This window comes from Gracilinanus agilis, chromosome 4 (assembly GCF_016433145.1).
Source record: "Gracilinanus agilis isolate LMUSP501 chromosome 4, AgileGrace, whole genome shotgun sequence".
In the NCBI taxonomy this organism is placed as follows: domain Eukaryota; kingdom Metazoa; phylum Chordata; class Mammalia; order Didelphimorphia; family Didelphidae; genus Gracilinanus; species Gracilinanus agilis.
In genome coordinates this window covers 458,856,908-458,870,303 of record NC_058133.1, presented here as the reverse complement: position 1 = coordinate 458,870,303, position 13,396 = coordinate 458,856,908, and the positions used below count along the sequence as shown (strand labels likewise).

Here is a 13,396-nt window from a genome sequence, read left to right as displayed (position 1 = left end):
TCAGATTTCCATTTTTTTCTTTGGCAAGTAGGCACTGGAGATCTGATGCATTATCACCAGGGCTGGATAGACAGGCAGGAATAGGCACAGGTACCAGGCAGCCCCTTTGATCTGAGCCTGGAACCATGCCGTGTACATGCCCAAGAGCACTGTAAATGTGGCCATCAGGTAGACCGCCAGCCCACATGTCAGGTGATAGAGTTTGAGACGAGCCACACGAGAGACCCTGGCCGCCCGAGGGCAGAGGAGGCTAAGGCCACACAAGGATTGCCCGATAGTGGCCAACAGTGTCAGAGATCCCACACAGCTGTGCCAGGACACAAGATGAGGCAGCTCACTTCGGGTCCGGCTGGAGATGATGAAGACCAGGCCCAGGAAAGCACACAAGATGGTCAGAGTCTGCCCTACCCAGTGTAGTCGGATCCGGGCCTTTCGTGAGCAGAAGAAGAATGGGGAGTGGTCAGGAGAGAAGAGCAGGATGGCTTCAGCCATGCACAGGCAGAACTGCAAATACAAATGAGGACATCTTAAATGAGCCAGCCTCCCAGAAAGAAGAAATGAAGGGAAGCTTCAGTTGACAGCAAAGTCAGAGGGAAAGGAAGCTGAGAGGCCTAAGGATTCAAGCCACAGTAAGATGAAAGGATTTAAATGAAAAATGCGACTTACCGCCAAGGCCATGAACACAGGGTGCCAGGAAAAGAGACCTGAAAATCAGAGAGAGGAGACTGAGAGCCACTCATCTCAATTTCTCTATCCCAAGGCTATCCTCTCATCCTAAGAGAGCCCATTCACTAAGAGATGTCTATCCCAAATCATAAGCAAGAACAAAGGGTAAAAGGAAACACCTGGTCTGATCCCCCTGCTACCCATACCCTTCACCAGTAGTGAATATACCATGCCAGGAACTCCTTGCTGGGTCCCTACTGGTTTAGCCTTCAATTCACTTCATCGTTCCTCCCACTATCCCTCTCTTTGGGAAACTGACCCTTATATTAGGTTGCCGTGGCATCCACACCCACTCCCCCCCAAACTCAAGCTTTTCTCTACAATCTTATACTATTTCCTCCTACACACTAAATAGCATGATGGCCCCAACCAGCATCTGCCTTCATTGGCCCTATCCTCCAACTGCCTGCCCTTCCCTTCCTGGCTCCTATGAGTTATTCTTCCTCTCTTCTCCGTCCCTAACCTCAACCCTCAGGAAAGTCTTCTCTAGCATATACTCCTAGGACCCCATCCCCAGGAAACTATACTCCCTTCCCTCCCCCTCCTTGGCCCTGCTCCTCAGAATCTCCTTCTCTGGCCCCACTCTCCATCACTGGTTCTACCCTTACCTCTCCCCAGTCCCAAACCAAAAACCTCTTCCCCTGCCCCCACACTCTTCTGTCTCCCTCCAGGTAGTCAATTCCCAAATGCTTTCTCTAACCCTGTCCTACAATGGGTGTCCAGATTTCCCTCTTTGCAGCTACTCTAGGGAACCTTCTCTGTCCCATTCCTCCCTCTCTTGGTCTGTCCCTAAAAGCCTAACCCTCCCTGACCCTGACCAGTCCTTCCTTCTTTCTAAGACTCATCCTCCCGAACCTGTCTTCTCCCACTCTTCTCTCTAGTTTCACAACCTTGAAGCTATCCCTCCCCGACCCCAACCTTCAGGAACTCCCAAGAGTCTTCCTCTCAGTACCTCTGGCCCCACCACCCGGCGGCTAACTCTTCAGAATCACTGAATATGAGAGTTTTAATGTCCAACTAACCCAAGGTCTGCATGAAAGAATCAAGACCAGTGGCCTAATGATGACAGGAGTAGGAGGACCCTCCCCTCCCCAACAGCCCTTTCCACTTCGAGATGGCTGAATACCTTACAGAGTTTCTCTTGCCATAAGGCCTAATTGAGCTCTCTGCGACTTCTACCCATTGCAGCACTGGTAGGGTCCTTGAACCCCCTGGGACCAGAATCTTCCATGTTACAGCGGAACAGATACTTGAACAGAGATGTCCTCCCCCCTCCCCCGACTGTCCTCTCCTCCCCAGAATTTAACATTCCAGGTTCTTGAGCTGATCATCATCTCAGGACAAGGACTCGACCCTTCACCTTCCAGGGGAAGACCCTTCACTTCTTAGTACCACCCCCCAGAAACTGGCCCTACCCCCTCCCTTCTTAGCCCCGCCCCACTGGAAGCAAGCCCTTCATTCATTCCCCGGCCCCACCCCCAAGAATCTGCTCTGCCTCTCCCCGCCCGTCTGACCCTATCTCCCTGGAAGCCAGTCCTCCATTCATTCTTCGGCCTCGCCCCCAAGACACAGCTCCTCCCTTCCCCTCCCTCTCTAGCCTCATCCCACTGGAAGTCTGCTTTTCATTCATTCTCTAGCCCCGCCCCGAAGGCACCGCTCGGCCCTGCCTCTCCCTCTCTAGCCTCATCCCACTGGAAGCCTGCCTTTCATTCATTCTCTGGCCCCGCCCTCAAAGCGCTATTCTGTCCGTCCCTCTCTCCCCCCCCAACCGACTGGAAACCTGCTTTTCATTCATTCTCTGGCCCCGCCCCAAGAAGGTTGTCTTACCCCACCCCTCGCCCTTTTGCCCCGCCCCCTGAGAACTGGCCCTCCCTTCAACCGCGGCCCCGCCCCTGCCTCCCTACTCTCGGGTCCCACCCTTACTCACTGGTCCCGGGCCGGGACAGCACGGTCAGGAAAAGGGTGAAGCCTAAAGCCACCAGGTGCGCCAGAATGCCGCTGCCACAGCGCAACCAGCGGGCCAGCCGCGGCTCCTTAGCGGCAGCCGAGGCTGAGGCCAGGACCGGCCCCACGGGCGGGGGCTGCATGGCCAGGCTGCTGGGGGCCGGCTTCTCCCAGCCGCCGGGCCGCCGCTTCCGGGTTCCTGAGCGTGGCGTCGGTGACAGCGACGGGAGCGGCTCCTCCCCCGGGACGCGATCGGAGGCGCGGCGGTGTCGCCAGCAGCGCCCTCTGGCGCCCTGGGAAGAAGCCCGCCGTCCCAGGAGTGTGTCGCCGGCCCTGCTCCGGGAAGGGCAGGGAGGGAGCCGGCGTGCCTGCAGGGTCGCGGCATTCCCTGCAAACCCACTAGGCTCCGGCTCTGAGGTGCATGGGAACGAGCCAGCGCAACTTAGTGCTGCCCCTAGCCCCAGGGTGCCTGGGGTTCGGCGCTAGAGCCCCCAGCCCAGGCTCGCGCCCTATCGGGATCCACCCTCCTCACTTCCATCCTCCTGCGATCCTGTGATCCCCAGCGGGAGAGGAAGGCGCAAGGGAGGGAAAACATAGGCCAGGAACCAAGGAAGACTTTCCTAGCCTTCTCCGGGAAAGGGCCCTTGCCTAGATCGGAGTCCTGCAGTCAGGGCCAGATCCAGGGCCAAAAGCCCCCAGGGAGAGAGGGACCAAAGCAGGCCTTGTCCCCTAGGCCCCAAGGGAAATGCCAAATCCGCTCCAACCTACGGGCAAAAGAAACATGGGAGGGAGACACAAATCGAGCACAGCAATCTGTCATCCTTCTGGCAGCAACTTCAGGGGCTGCTAGGGGAAAGAAGTCACTGGAACCAGAGGAGACTGGAGTAAAGCTTTCCCTGTAGGGGGGACCTGGGAGGCTCCAAATACTCTCTCGTTTTCGCTAGGGCACCCTTCAAATCCCCAATTTCTCCCCACCCTCTGGAAGAACACCAAGGCTCCAGAGGTCCTAGCAATTTCCATAAAGATGTCTTTTTTTTTTTTTTTAAACCATTACCTTCCATCTTGGAATCAATACCAATCTGTATTGGTTCCAAGGCAAAAGAGTTGGCAAGGGTTAGGCAATGGAAGTTAAGTGACTTGCCCAGGGTCACACAGCTAGATAGTGTCTGAGGTCAACTTTGAATCTGGAACCTTCTTGTCTCTAGGCCTGGCTCTCAATTCACCGTGCCAACCAGCTGCCCTCTTTAGAGATTTCTTTAAAGACAAAAATCAACAAAGCTATCCATGGGACCTTGCATCTGGCTGCCCTTGATGCTTCACCTCCCAAAGAGGGATCAGAGATGAGGAGGAAGTAAACTCATTTCCTTCCATTTTTTTCCCTTTTCTGTGTTGTTTTTTTTGTTATGTTTGGCAGTAACAGAACAGGGAGACAGTCTTGAGGTATTTTTATAGAGTTTTTTTTCTTAAAAAAAATAATATAAAGTTATAAAAAGCGGCAGCAGCAGCAGCCTGGGGCCTGGATCCTGGAGAGGGAGGAGGCGCTGGCAGCTCCGTTGCGATGGGCAGGCACTTTCTCATTAATGCGCTTTTGACTGCAGGAAGACAAGAGGCAAGAAAGACCTGTGTGGGGGGAAGCACTGGCCTGGGAAGAGCGTGTCCTCCTTGTGAATCATCTGCAGCCAGTGGGCCTCCAGCCCTGGGCCAGGGAAGGAGTCTGATTCAGGACTCGCAGCACCTGCAGTGGTGGTGGCGGCGGTGGTGGCAGCAGCAGCAGCAGGGGAACATGAATGTGGCGGTCCAAGGGCTGCCTCCAGTGAATTCTAAGGAAACCTTATGGTGTCAGAGCTGCAGCTTTCCACAGGGACAGTGATGAGGAAGTAATGCTCCTCAGTGAGGGCTCCTAGGGTCTTCCCTCCCACTGCTATCACCAAGAAGGCATGGCAGGGAGGGGGAGTTGAAGAGTCAACTCTTTCCCTTCCTCTTGGCCCTAGGGCACATGGGAAATCATAACTAGAATTTTCAGGTTTCCAAAAAACTTTCTGCAAAGATGGAACTACCCTGGCCCACAATGGGAAGGTAGGGAGCTGGAAGACCAGTATGTTGGCAGCAGAAATCCCTAGAGACCCCCACTACTCCAAAAATATAATCCTGGTCCTGGTATTAGAAGCCAGAATGGGGCTATTATATACACAGATTGTTAAATGATACAGACACACACATGTAGTGCCATGTAAGCAACATCCCCAAGTTCAGGGGCAGCCTGAGGACCTTGGGCTAAGTTAGGCCATTCTCCCCAGAGACAAATCTACTAACAAATAGCCCTTCCTGAACTGCCTCTTGAATATCATGCTCCTGGCCAGGTGGCCTACACTTCATTCCACCATTTCTCCATCCATCCTCTTCTAAAAGGACTCAAGTTCCTAGATCCTGGCCTTCTTTCCCAAAGAAACAGAGGTAATTCCCAGTTACTGCAGGGAGGGCCAGAACCAATCCAGGAGATGAGACCCCCTTAATTAGGGAACATGTGAAATGCAGTGTCTCCCCTGCTAGGTTTTGGGGCAGAGTGGATCCACCAAATCAGGAATACATCTTGGACTAATTTCTCCTACCCTGGTGCTAAGACAGTCCTGGGGAGTCCATTTTGCCTTTCTTTCTAATCCTTTCCTTCCCTTCCCTTCCCTACCACTCTCCTCTTCCATTTCCATCTGCCCCCTCCTCTCTAGATGTGCTCAGCACTCCCCATTCCTGGGTGTCCCCTATTTGTCCAATAGGAAAGGGGAAGGAGGGGCTCAATCTGGTCATCCCCCATCCCCTGATCCCTCCTTCCAGCTCCCCTGCCTTCCCTAGGCATGGTACCTTCAGCGTGGTGCACTTCTCCTCAAAGCCCAGGGCCGGGCTGGGCTTCTTCCTGCGCACAGAACAGGCCGAGTCGGCTGCTGGGGGCCCTGCGGGGCAGTGCTTTGCCTTCACTGGCCGGCAGTACGTGGCCAGATTTTTCCTCTTCTTGGCCTCTTCCTCAGAGAGGCAGTTAGGCTGGAGAGCTTTGGCTGGATGGCCAGCTGCCCCCCGGTTCTCCAGCTGGGAGGCCTTGACGGGCGCTGGGGGTGTATGTGGGGAGCCCCGACAGTCCAGGGGCCCTGCCCTTTTCACCCGGGGTCCTACTGCCCCATTGAGCCCTATGCCCAGGGCTGGCTTAGTCTTGGTGGGGAGGGCTCGACAGCCTGTGGGCTTGCCCTTCCCAGGAGGATCCAGGATACAGGTCCGTTTGAAGGCTGCAGGGCCGGGGGACAACTTCCTCTTGCGGGATGGAGCCTCCACGTCAGCCCCATCCTTGCCCTTAGACAGCTTGCTGGCCTTGGAAGGAGGCAGCTTACTGAAGGAGGGTGAAGGGGTGTTGGCAGGCAGCGGTGAGGTGATGGCCTGACTCCCACCCATGCACTCGGCCTGGCTGCAGGCGGCCCCCACGCTGGGAGAACCTGCAGGGTAGCTGGGGGCTGGGTTGTCCTTGGTGATGGGTGCAGAGGGTGGGAAGGGGGGCCTATGGCTGGGACCAGAAAGACGGGGGCAGGTGCCTGCCGAGGAAGGGCTCAGGGGGACGGGCGGGGGAGAGACGAGGAGGTGAGACGGAGGTTCGGCCGCCGGTGGGATCTTCCTGCAGAAAAGAAGAGGACAACCTGAGCCAGAGCACCCCAAGGCCCCGGCCCCAAAGCAGCAAACAAACGCCGAGCTCTGCTGCCACCTGCTGGCTGGTAGGAGAGGGTGAGGGCCCAGAGTCATCCCTGCCTCACAGCCCCATTCTTGATGTCTCCCCCTTCTTGGCCTTGCCCTGGCACAAGCTCCCAAGCCAAGCCCAAAGCACCCCAGGTGTCCCCAAGAAGAAAAATGGCAGCAATGAGGTAAGAGCCCACTAGGTCTTCTCCAGGAGTGGGTTCTCCCAGGCCTAGAGCTTCGGAGGGGAATGAGGGGGCTGCAGCTGAGGGAGACACTTACTTCCACATATGGGAGCTGAGATGTCGCTCCAGCATGGAGCTGAGCGCTGAGCAGAACCGGTCCAGCCGCCTACTAAACACGTAACACCCCGGGCTTACCAGCCGACTACCAAAGGTGCAGAACTAGATGCAAGAAAGGAAAATGCTGGTGAGTGGCGCCTGCCAAGTGCCTCAGCCCAAATCCTCATGGGGGTGTGTGGCCCCCCACACATGCCCTCTAATGTCTGCAAAAGAGGGGAGAGAGTGGGGTGTCTGGAGGGAGAGGTGAGCCAGGCTTCAAGCACTCACTGCCTGGGGCCGAGGGGGCCGAGTTGCATAATGACAGTCCGGAACATGGTGGAGGTCTTCTGGGGCTCCATCTTCCTCGCTTTCCTCACTGGAAGCCTGGGCCCCAGCCCGAGGCAGAGGGAAAGGGAACAAGCCTGGGTCTCTGTCACCGCCGCAAGGGCCTTCATCATCTAGCTCACTCTCAGAGGAGACCCGTGACCTGGAGGGGCCAGAGAAAACATGACAGGGGCTGGGTCTGAAAGCCTGAATCCTGCTCCCAAGGACATCCGGCCTTCGCAGATGGGCAAACGCTCTGCCACCATTGCCCACACCCAGCCTGCACAGTCAGACTCATTTCCCTGAATCCCTGAATCAATCACACCCAAGAAATTGCCCCCCTCCACACACTGACAGCCACACGGGTCAGCCCAGTGGAGAGGGAGGTCCCTGAAGAAGAGGGGACAGAACCACCCCCCCTCCCAATCCCCAGCATGCTACTGTACACCAAGGGACAACTGAGAGAGGATGTTCACTGGCTCACTGTCTAGACATGGCCTTGTCACTGTCTTTCAAAGCTTCTGTCTGATCATCTGCCAAGTAAGGAAGGTTCCAGAGGGAGAGCAGGGGGCCTCCCTGAACATGGGACTGGGCTCTGTGCTCCTCAGAGTTCCCAAAGCCCAGGAACACATGAGGAACAAGCACCTTTCTCCCTGATTCCTCTAAAGCTCCTAGTCCAATTTGCAGGCCCCAGAAATATCTTTATGACGAGGAACCAGGATCAGGAAGATGAAGCACAATAAATATCATCTGCCTGGATCCTAAGGTCAGGGGGGGAGGAGGACCTAGCAGCCACCACCCCTTCGCTGCTTTTCCTATCTCTGCTGTAAGGGGGAAAATTATCACAATCCTCCCAAAGGATCAACTGGGGAGACCAGTCTCCCAAATGATCACAGGGGGATTGTGATAATTAGATTAAGTCTACACTGCCCATCTTTAGATTTAATAATAACCCACTCTAGCACACATGGGTTAAAGACCTCCCAGAATTTGGAGGTGCTCTCACCTTTAGTGATTAAATCTAAAGATGGGCAGTGTAGACAATCTAATTATCACACTGCCCTCCTATAGGCGAAAGTGCACCTCTCAGAGCTTAGAACCTCTGAAAGTGGAAGAAAGCAAAATGTTGTTAACTTTCCAGGAGGGTCCATCACTGGCTCTCTAGTCTATCTCTTGAAGATCTGAGGGCAGAGTACGTGCAGCCCAGACCCAGAGTGGGGGCTGAGCCCTTACCGAGGCAGCGCACAGTAGGGATAGATCTGTTTGGCCCTGGCTGGGAAGGTGGTGCCAGGCAGAGCTGCCACCGCCTGGGCTGAGGAGGGCAGCTCCTGGGAGAGGCGCTCAGGGCCCAGGTCCTTGCGTCCAGGGCTCTTCTCTTTGGGAGACTCCCCTTTTCGGGAATTGGCTTTCAGCTCTGCCACCAGCACATCAAAGTCCTTGGCCCGGCCCTGGACCTCCCGGCGCTGATGCACTGAGTGAATCTGGAACACAGGTTTGAGAGAAGACTCTATCAGAGGGTCAGGGAGAGGTATGAGTCTGACCCACAGACCCTGGGGTGGGGAATATATCTGGGTGAGCACCATGAGGCAGGGGCACAAGGGATTGTTTGCCTTCTCCCCAGGAGCTTCAATTAACTAACATTAGTTATTGATATTGATAATATTAATTGAATCCAACCTGCTCTCCCCTTTCTTGACCCTTTTCAGGTCAAAGGCCATCCCTAAATCTCTTCCCTTTCCCATTCTGGGTTGATGGCCTTTGCCCAGCTTCCTCTTACAGTCCTACCCCCCTGGCCTGTGCTTGGTCTCGGCCTAGGCTGCCCTCTGGATACCATCATTTCCCCCAACTTTTCCTTCCCGGTGGCCTGGGCCTGACCTCCCCCAAGAGTGGATACCTTGCAAGTCAGCAGGCGGGTACAGATCTTTTTGGTCTCTGGGTTCACTACCCCACACTGCCTGTTCAGATCACACTCCTTCCCTGCAGAGAGAGAGCAGGCAGCCTCAACTTGGTGCACAGCTCCTACAGTCCCAGGGTAGCTTCATGTGGCCCCATGAGGAGGTCTCAGTCTCCCCACCAATTGTCCTAGGAACAACATGGGACTTAGGTGGAAGCTGCCTTTGGCTCCCCTTAGGTGTCAAGTTTGGGGGATAGGAGACACCCAGTGACTCCACTTAGGAAAATGCAAAAGCTGTGATCCCTTTGGGGGGACATCCAAACCCAGAGCAAACAGGAGAGGGAAGGTCAACACCTACTGGGAAATAAATGCAGCATCTTGTACCTGGAACACTAGTTACAAGGGAAAACGAATTGTCCGCTATCCTGAGAACAAGCAGGGAGAGGGGAGAGAGATGGGCAAACTAACGTGAGAGAGCATCTCCACATGTCATTGTTGTGTTCAGAGGAGCAGCCTTTCAGCACCTGGCAAGGTAACCCAGAGCCAAGGTCAGCCCCTACAGCACTCTGCCCAGGACACTTCCTTTGGAAAGCGTGCGCAGAGCAGCAGGCAGATGCATGTGCAGGACCGCCGCAGGGGACAGAAATCCTAGCTGGGCAGCAGCAGGGCCCTAAGCTGTGCTGGACCTGCCTGGAAGCCCCTCACTGAAGCCTCCTCTCCCACCCACCCCCAGCCCACCGCCCCCACCTGCCAGAGCTAAGAACAGCCCTTCCAGAAGAGAAGAGGAGAATCACGCAGAGGACCCCTGCCCTTCACGCCTATCTCCAGAGTCCCAACTCACTCGCCATCTTCTTGTGGGCCTTGGGCTGAAGCCTGGCAACACTGGGCTCCTTCTCTGGGGGGCTACCCCCCTCGGCCTGAGGGCTAGGCCCTTCGATGAGGACCGGGTCGTTGTTCCCTTTGCTGGGGAGCTCTTTGGAAGAGGGAGCTGTGGGGGCTTTTCCAGGGGCATCCTTGGTAAGACCAGTGGGTGGGCCGAGGAAAGTGGAATGGGGAGTCAGAGGCTTAGGGTTCACCCTGATCCCTTGTCCATCAGGTTTAGGGAGACTGGAAATCTTCTCCAAATTCACCACAGGCACGAAGAGGCTAGAAGGAAAGAGTGGAGACAGGCTGAAGGGAGAGATCACAGGAGCAGGGAGGGGGAGAGGCCTCCCCCTAAGCACAGGCTCTATCCCCAGCTGGAAGTGCTGCCTTCTGGAGGTTTTCCTGGTAGAACTTAGAGAAGTCCCAAGGGGCACCAGAGGCTTCAGTCATCTTAAGAGTCGAGAAGCAGCTGGGGACAAGCTGTACTTTCTTCAGCCTCAGGACAGTGACCTCGGCACTCCAGGGGTGGTACACCTCCTCTGCTAGCTGCCCCCCTTGGACCTTTTCCTGCCCAGGCCAGGGAGGAGCCTGAGGAAAGCCCTTGGCTTCTCCTTACCAGAGGTTATCCTTTTGTGCCTTCTCAGATGGGTGATTAGCCCGGCCTCGGCCCCCTTGCACCTTCTCCTTTGAGGAGGCTTTGGTGGGCCCTTGGCTCCCACAAGCTGGGCCCTGTCCATTTACTGCATGGCATTTCTGAGAGGTGGCAGAAGCCTGAGCCCGGGCATACAGCTTGCTGAGAGGCCCATGTCTTCTCTCTGTCACAAAAAAAGGCAAAGGAACCCAGAGTGAGTGATATCGACCACCTCCTGCATCCTACATCCCTGCTCATGGGTCTATGAGAAAGCATCTTCCTGGGCCCTGTCCTCTCAGGAATCTAGCCCTTGGGGGCCTAGGATCCTAAAACATCATCTGGGAAGCTGAGACCCCAGACTTTAGAATGGCCTCTACTTCCTTTAAAGTGAGCTGAGGTCTCTGTTGGTCACGCCTCAACCCCAATATTCCCCAATTTCAGCTCTAAGCGAGTGCTTTACTGTCCACTGTCAGGATTGTTCCTATGCCATCCCCACTCTCCTTGCTGCCCTCTCTGCTCCTTGTCACTCTTCTCATTCTCTCCATCCCATCCTCCCAGTCCCTCTCATCCCTCACCGCAGTGCTTCTGGAAAGCTTGAGGCTTCACCACTTGGCTGCAGTGGTTACACACGACCAGGTAGAACTCATCATGGGCAGGGCAGTGCCCAAAGATGGACATGTCTGCAACGACAGGTACTCATATCACGTTGGGAAAAGGACCCAAGCTGCCCCTCCTCCACCTCATACCAAAGCCCTTGCCCTGACCACCCAGAAGACCATCCTAGCTCTGGAAGAGCACCTATGTGAGAGAGGCCCACTTGGTTCTAAAACAGTGCCTTCTGGGAAGCAGACATCAATTTCCAAGAATCCAAAGAGTCACAGGAGCCAGGAAGGCCAGGGTCAGGCAGCTAAACTCCTACCCTTGGAAGAGGAATCATCCTTTAGACCTGACGCCTTCTCCAGCAAGAAGCAAGGATAATTGATGTGGATTCAGAGAGGACCTCAAAACTGTCTGAGCCAACTTTATCATTTTACAGATAAGGAAATTTAGGCCTAGAAAGTCAAATGGATTTGCCTGAGGTCACATAGGGCTCAGTGAACAGTCTGCTTGGGTCCCAGCACTAATGTCTGCTGGCTCCCACCTTCTTTTATGAGGGTCATGGCATCCAACTTCTTCTTCCCATTCTTGTTGCTCTCCTCCAGCTCAGCCCCTGAGGGAGACACACAGCTCTGTCAGCACCATCTCCCCTTGTGGGGAGCCCCTCTGTATCGTTGGGTGGCCAGGTTAAAGTCAGAAGATCCAGAGACCTCATCTCTTCTATGTTCTTCTCCATGTTAGTGTAGCCTGAACTCTCAAGGTGGAGGACCTCAAAGAGTTTCTGATGCTTAGGCTTAGGGCCCTGTTCCCATAATGACTCCCACCTTAAGAGAATCAGCTGCTTCCTTTAGGATCCTGAAATACAAGGTTCTATTCCATGTTCCACTACTGACTTACTGGGTGACTATGGGCAAATCCCATCCAAGAAGGAATGTTTTCCCATTTAAAGGGGTAAGACTCTGGTCTCCCTCTTCCTCCTCTTCCTCCCTCCCCTCCCCCACCAATGACTTCAGGCCTGGAAGAGTTTTATTCCAGATCCTCAGAATCTCTCCTCCAGTTTTCATATCACTCTCCCCCTCTCCCTCCCCCTCCCCCAGGGCCCTAAGTTCCCCGGGATAACACCACACCTCCAGCTACAGACCACTAAAGCATACTCCCCCAGCCTTCCAGGTCCTGCTAAGGCAGCGTTCATACAGTCCAGAAAAAACTGCTGTCTGGGGGCCTTTTGCCACTGCCAGATCCCTTCAGCCTCTGGGTTGGAGCAAGAGGAACCCATTCCAGGCAGAGAACTGGTGGCCCTGATGGAGGAACAAACTCCTCCAAAAACCGATGAGGGAAATAAGTCCCAGGATGGAAAAAGACCCAGCTTCCAGCTCCATGGCTCATGATTCCATTCTGGGCAAGCCCCTCCCCTCCCTGCAGGCAGCATTGGGCTAGGGCTGCCCTGGCACCTTCAGGTTCTGGGTTGATGATAAAAACATCTTTTAGCTGTACAAGGTAGCTCTGTCCAGCCTCCCCCACTCCCACCTACTCTTCTCCCCTCCCTCCACTACGCCCCCTCCTTGTCCCAGGGTGGGGGTTGGGGGGGTGGATCAATTCTGAGTCAACTGCCTGATTCTATTTCCGGTTCTAAATGCGCCCAAACCCTGACAATGGTCCTGTGCTCACCTAGTCAGCCCAGGGCAGGCTCTAGGTGGACCAGGAATCCCATTGGGGGGGTTTCCTCTGCTACTTCCACCACGGGGTCTGCCGCCGCCGCCGCCGCCCCCTCCCCCCTAGGCTAAGTGGATTGTTGACAGTCTTATATAATCACCAGAAATGGGGGTGCAGGGTTTGAGAGGGGGTGTGCATTCCCGAGACAAGGGGCAGCTCTGGCTTTAAGTCCGTCAAGTGCAAGCAGGAGGGATAATGGAAGGGGATGGAGCGGGGGAGACGTCTCAAGAGAACAAGTGTCATCAGAGACAGCTCCATGCGGTCTCGTCCTCCACCTCTCACTCGCAAACTTCTTCTGGGGTGCGGTGCCCGCTGTCACCCCGAAAGGCCGGCAAGGCCAGGTGCCTCCTGGGGGCTCCGAGACAAAGATCACGGGAAGTCAACGCCGTCCCACTCACTCCCGGAGCGGCGCAGGGGCCGAGCTTGGGTCGGGGGTCCGGGGGAGGGGAGGAAGGCGGCAGCAGACGGGGGGGAGGGGGGCCTGCGGACGCAGAGGAGAAGGAGGAGGAGGAGGAGCAAGCACTGGGGGCCACGGGGAGCAGGGAAGCGGGGTGCGTGGGAAACACGTGGAAGAGGACTGAAGCGGAGGGGAGAAGCGGGGGGCGGGCACGGGAGGGGCGGAAGCGGGGGCCGGGCGGCAGACGAGGAGGGCGGGCGGAGGCTACGGGAGAGCGGGCGGGGACGGGCGGCGGAGGTCGGGCCGGCGGAGCTGGG

The 13,396-nt window shown here is 55.8% G+C and overlaps 2 protein-coding genes across 2 annotated transcripts in view; both read right to left on the bottom strand.

Moving 5' to 3' along the window:
- On the bottom strand, positions 1 to 2,813 carry LOC123246707 (probable transmembrane reductase CYB561D1). Its single transcript, XM_044675507.1, has 3 exons — positions 2,654 to 2,813; positions 667 to 704; positions 1 to 504 (listed from the first exon to the last, which is right to left on the bottom strand). Exons 1-3 carry the CDS (start codon positions 2,811 to 2,813, stop codon positions 1 to 3), a joined length of 702 nt encoding a protein of 233 aa, XP_044531442.1.
- Positions 2,814 to 4,098: 1,285 nt separating this feature from the next.
- ATXN7L2 (ataxin 7 like 2) overlaps positions 4,099 to 13,396 on the bottom strand; it is a 13,992-nt gene continuing 4,694 nt past the window's right edge. The window contains exons 2-11 of the mRNA XM_044675937.1: positions 11,514 to 11,582; positions 10,948 to 11,052; positions 10,358 to 10,556; positions 9,719 to 10,023; positions 8,878 to 8,960; positions 8,217 to 8,464; positions 6,948 to 7,146; positions 6,661 to 6,782; positions 5,527 to 6,322; positions 4,099 to 4,490 (exon numbers count right to left, since the gene is read on the bottom strand). Of these exons, the coding sequence (XP_044531872.1) occupies positions 4,248 to 4,490; positions 5,527 to 6,322; positions 6,661 to 6,782; positions 6,948 to 7,146; positions 8,217 to 8,464; positions 8,878 to 8,960; positions 9,719 to 10,023; positions 10,358 to 10,556; positions 10,948 to 11,052; positions 11,514 to 11,582 (2,369 nt within the window). The 3' untranslated portion in view covers positions 4,099 to 4,247. The remainder of the gene's footprint in view (positions 4,491 to 5,526; positions 6,323 to 6,660; positions 6,783 to 6,947; positions 7,147 to 8,216; positions 8,465 to 8,877; positions 8,961 to 9,718; positions 10,024 to 10,357; positions 10,557 to 10,947; positions 11,053 to 11,513; positions 11,583 to 13,396) is intronic.

Bases quoted from the DNA above. Each gene is read 5' to 3' on its own strand.
- LOC123246707 (XM_044675507.1), bottom strand. From the start codon at position 2,813: ATGCAGCCCCCGCCCGTGGGGCCGGTCCTGGCCTCAGCCTCGGCTGCC. The intron at 705-2,653 runs GTGAGTAAGGGT...TCTGATTTTCAG, and splicing joins GCTGTCCCGGCCCGGGACCA to GTCTCTTTTCCTGGCACCCT. The intron at 505-666 runs GTAAGTCGCATT...TTGTATTTGCAG, and splicing joins CTGTGTTCATGGCCTTGGCG to TTCTGCCTGTGCATGGCTGA.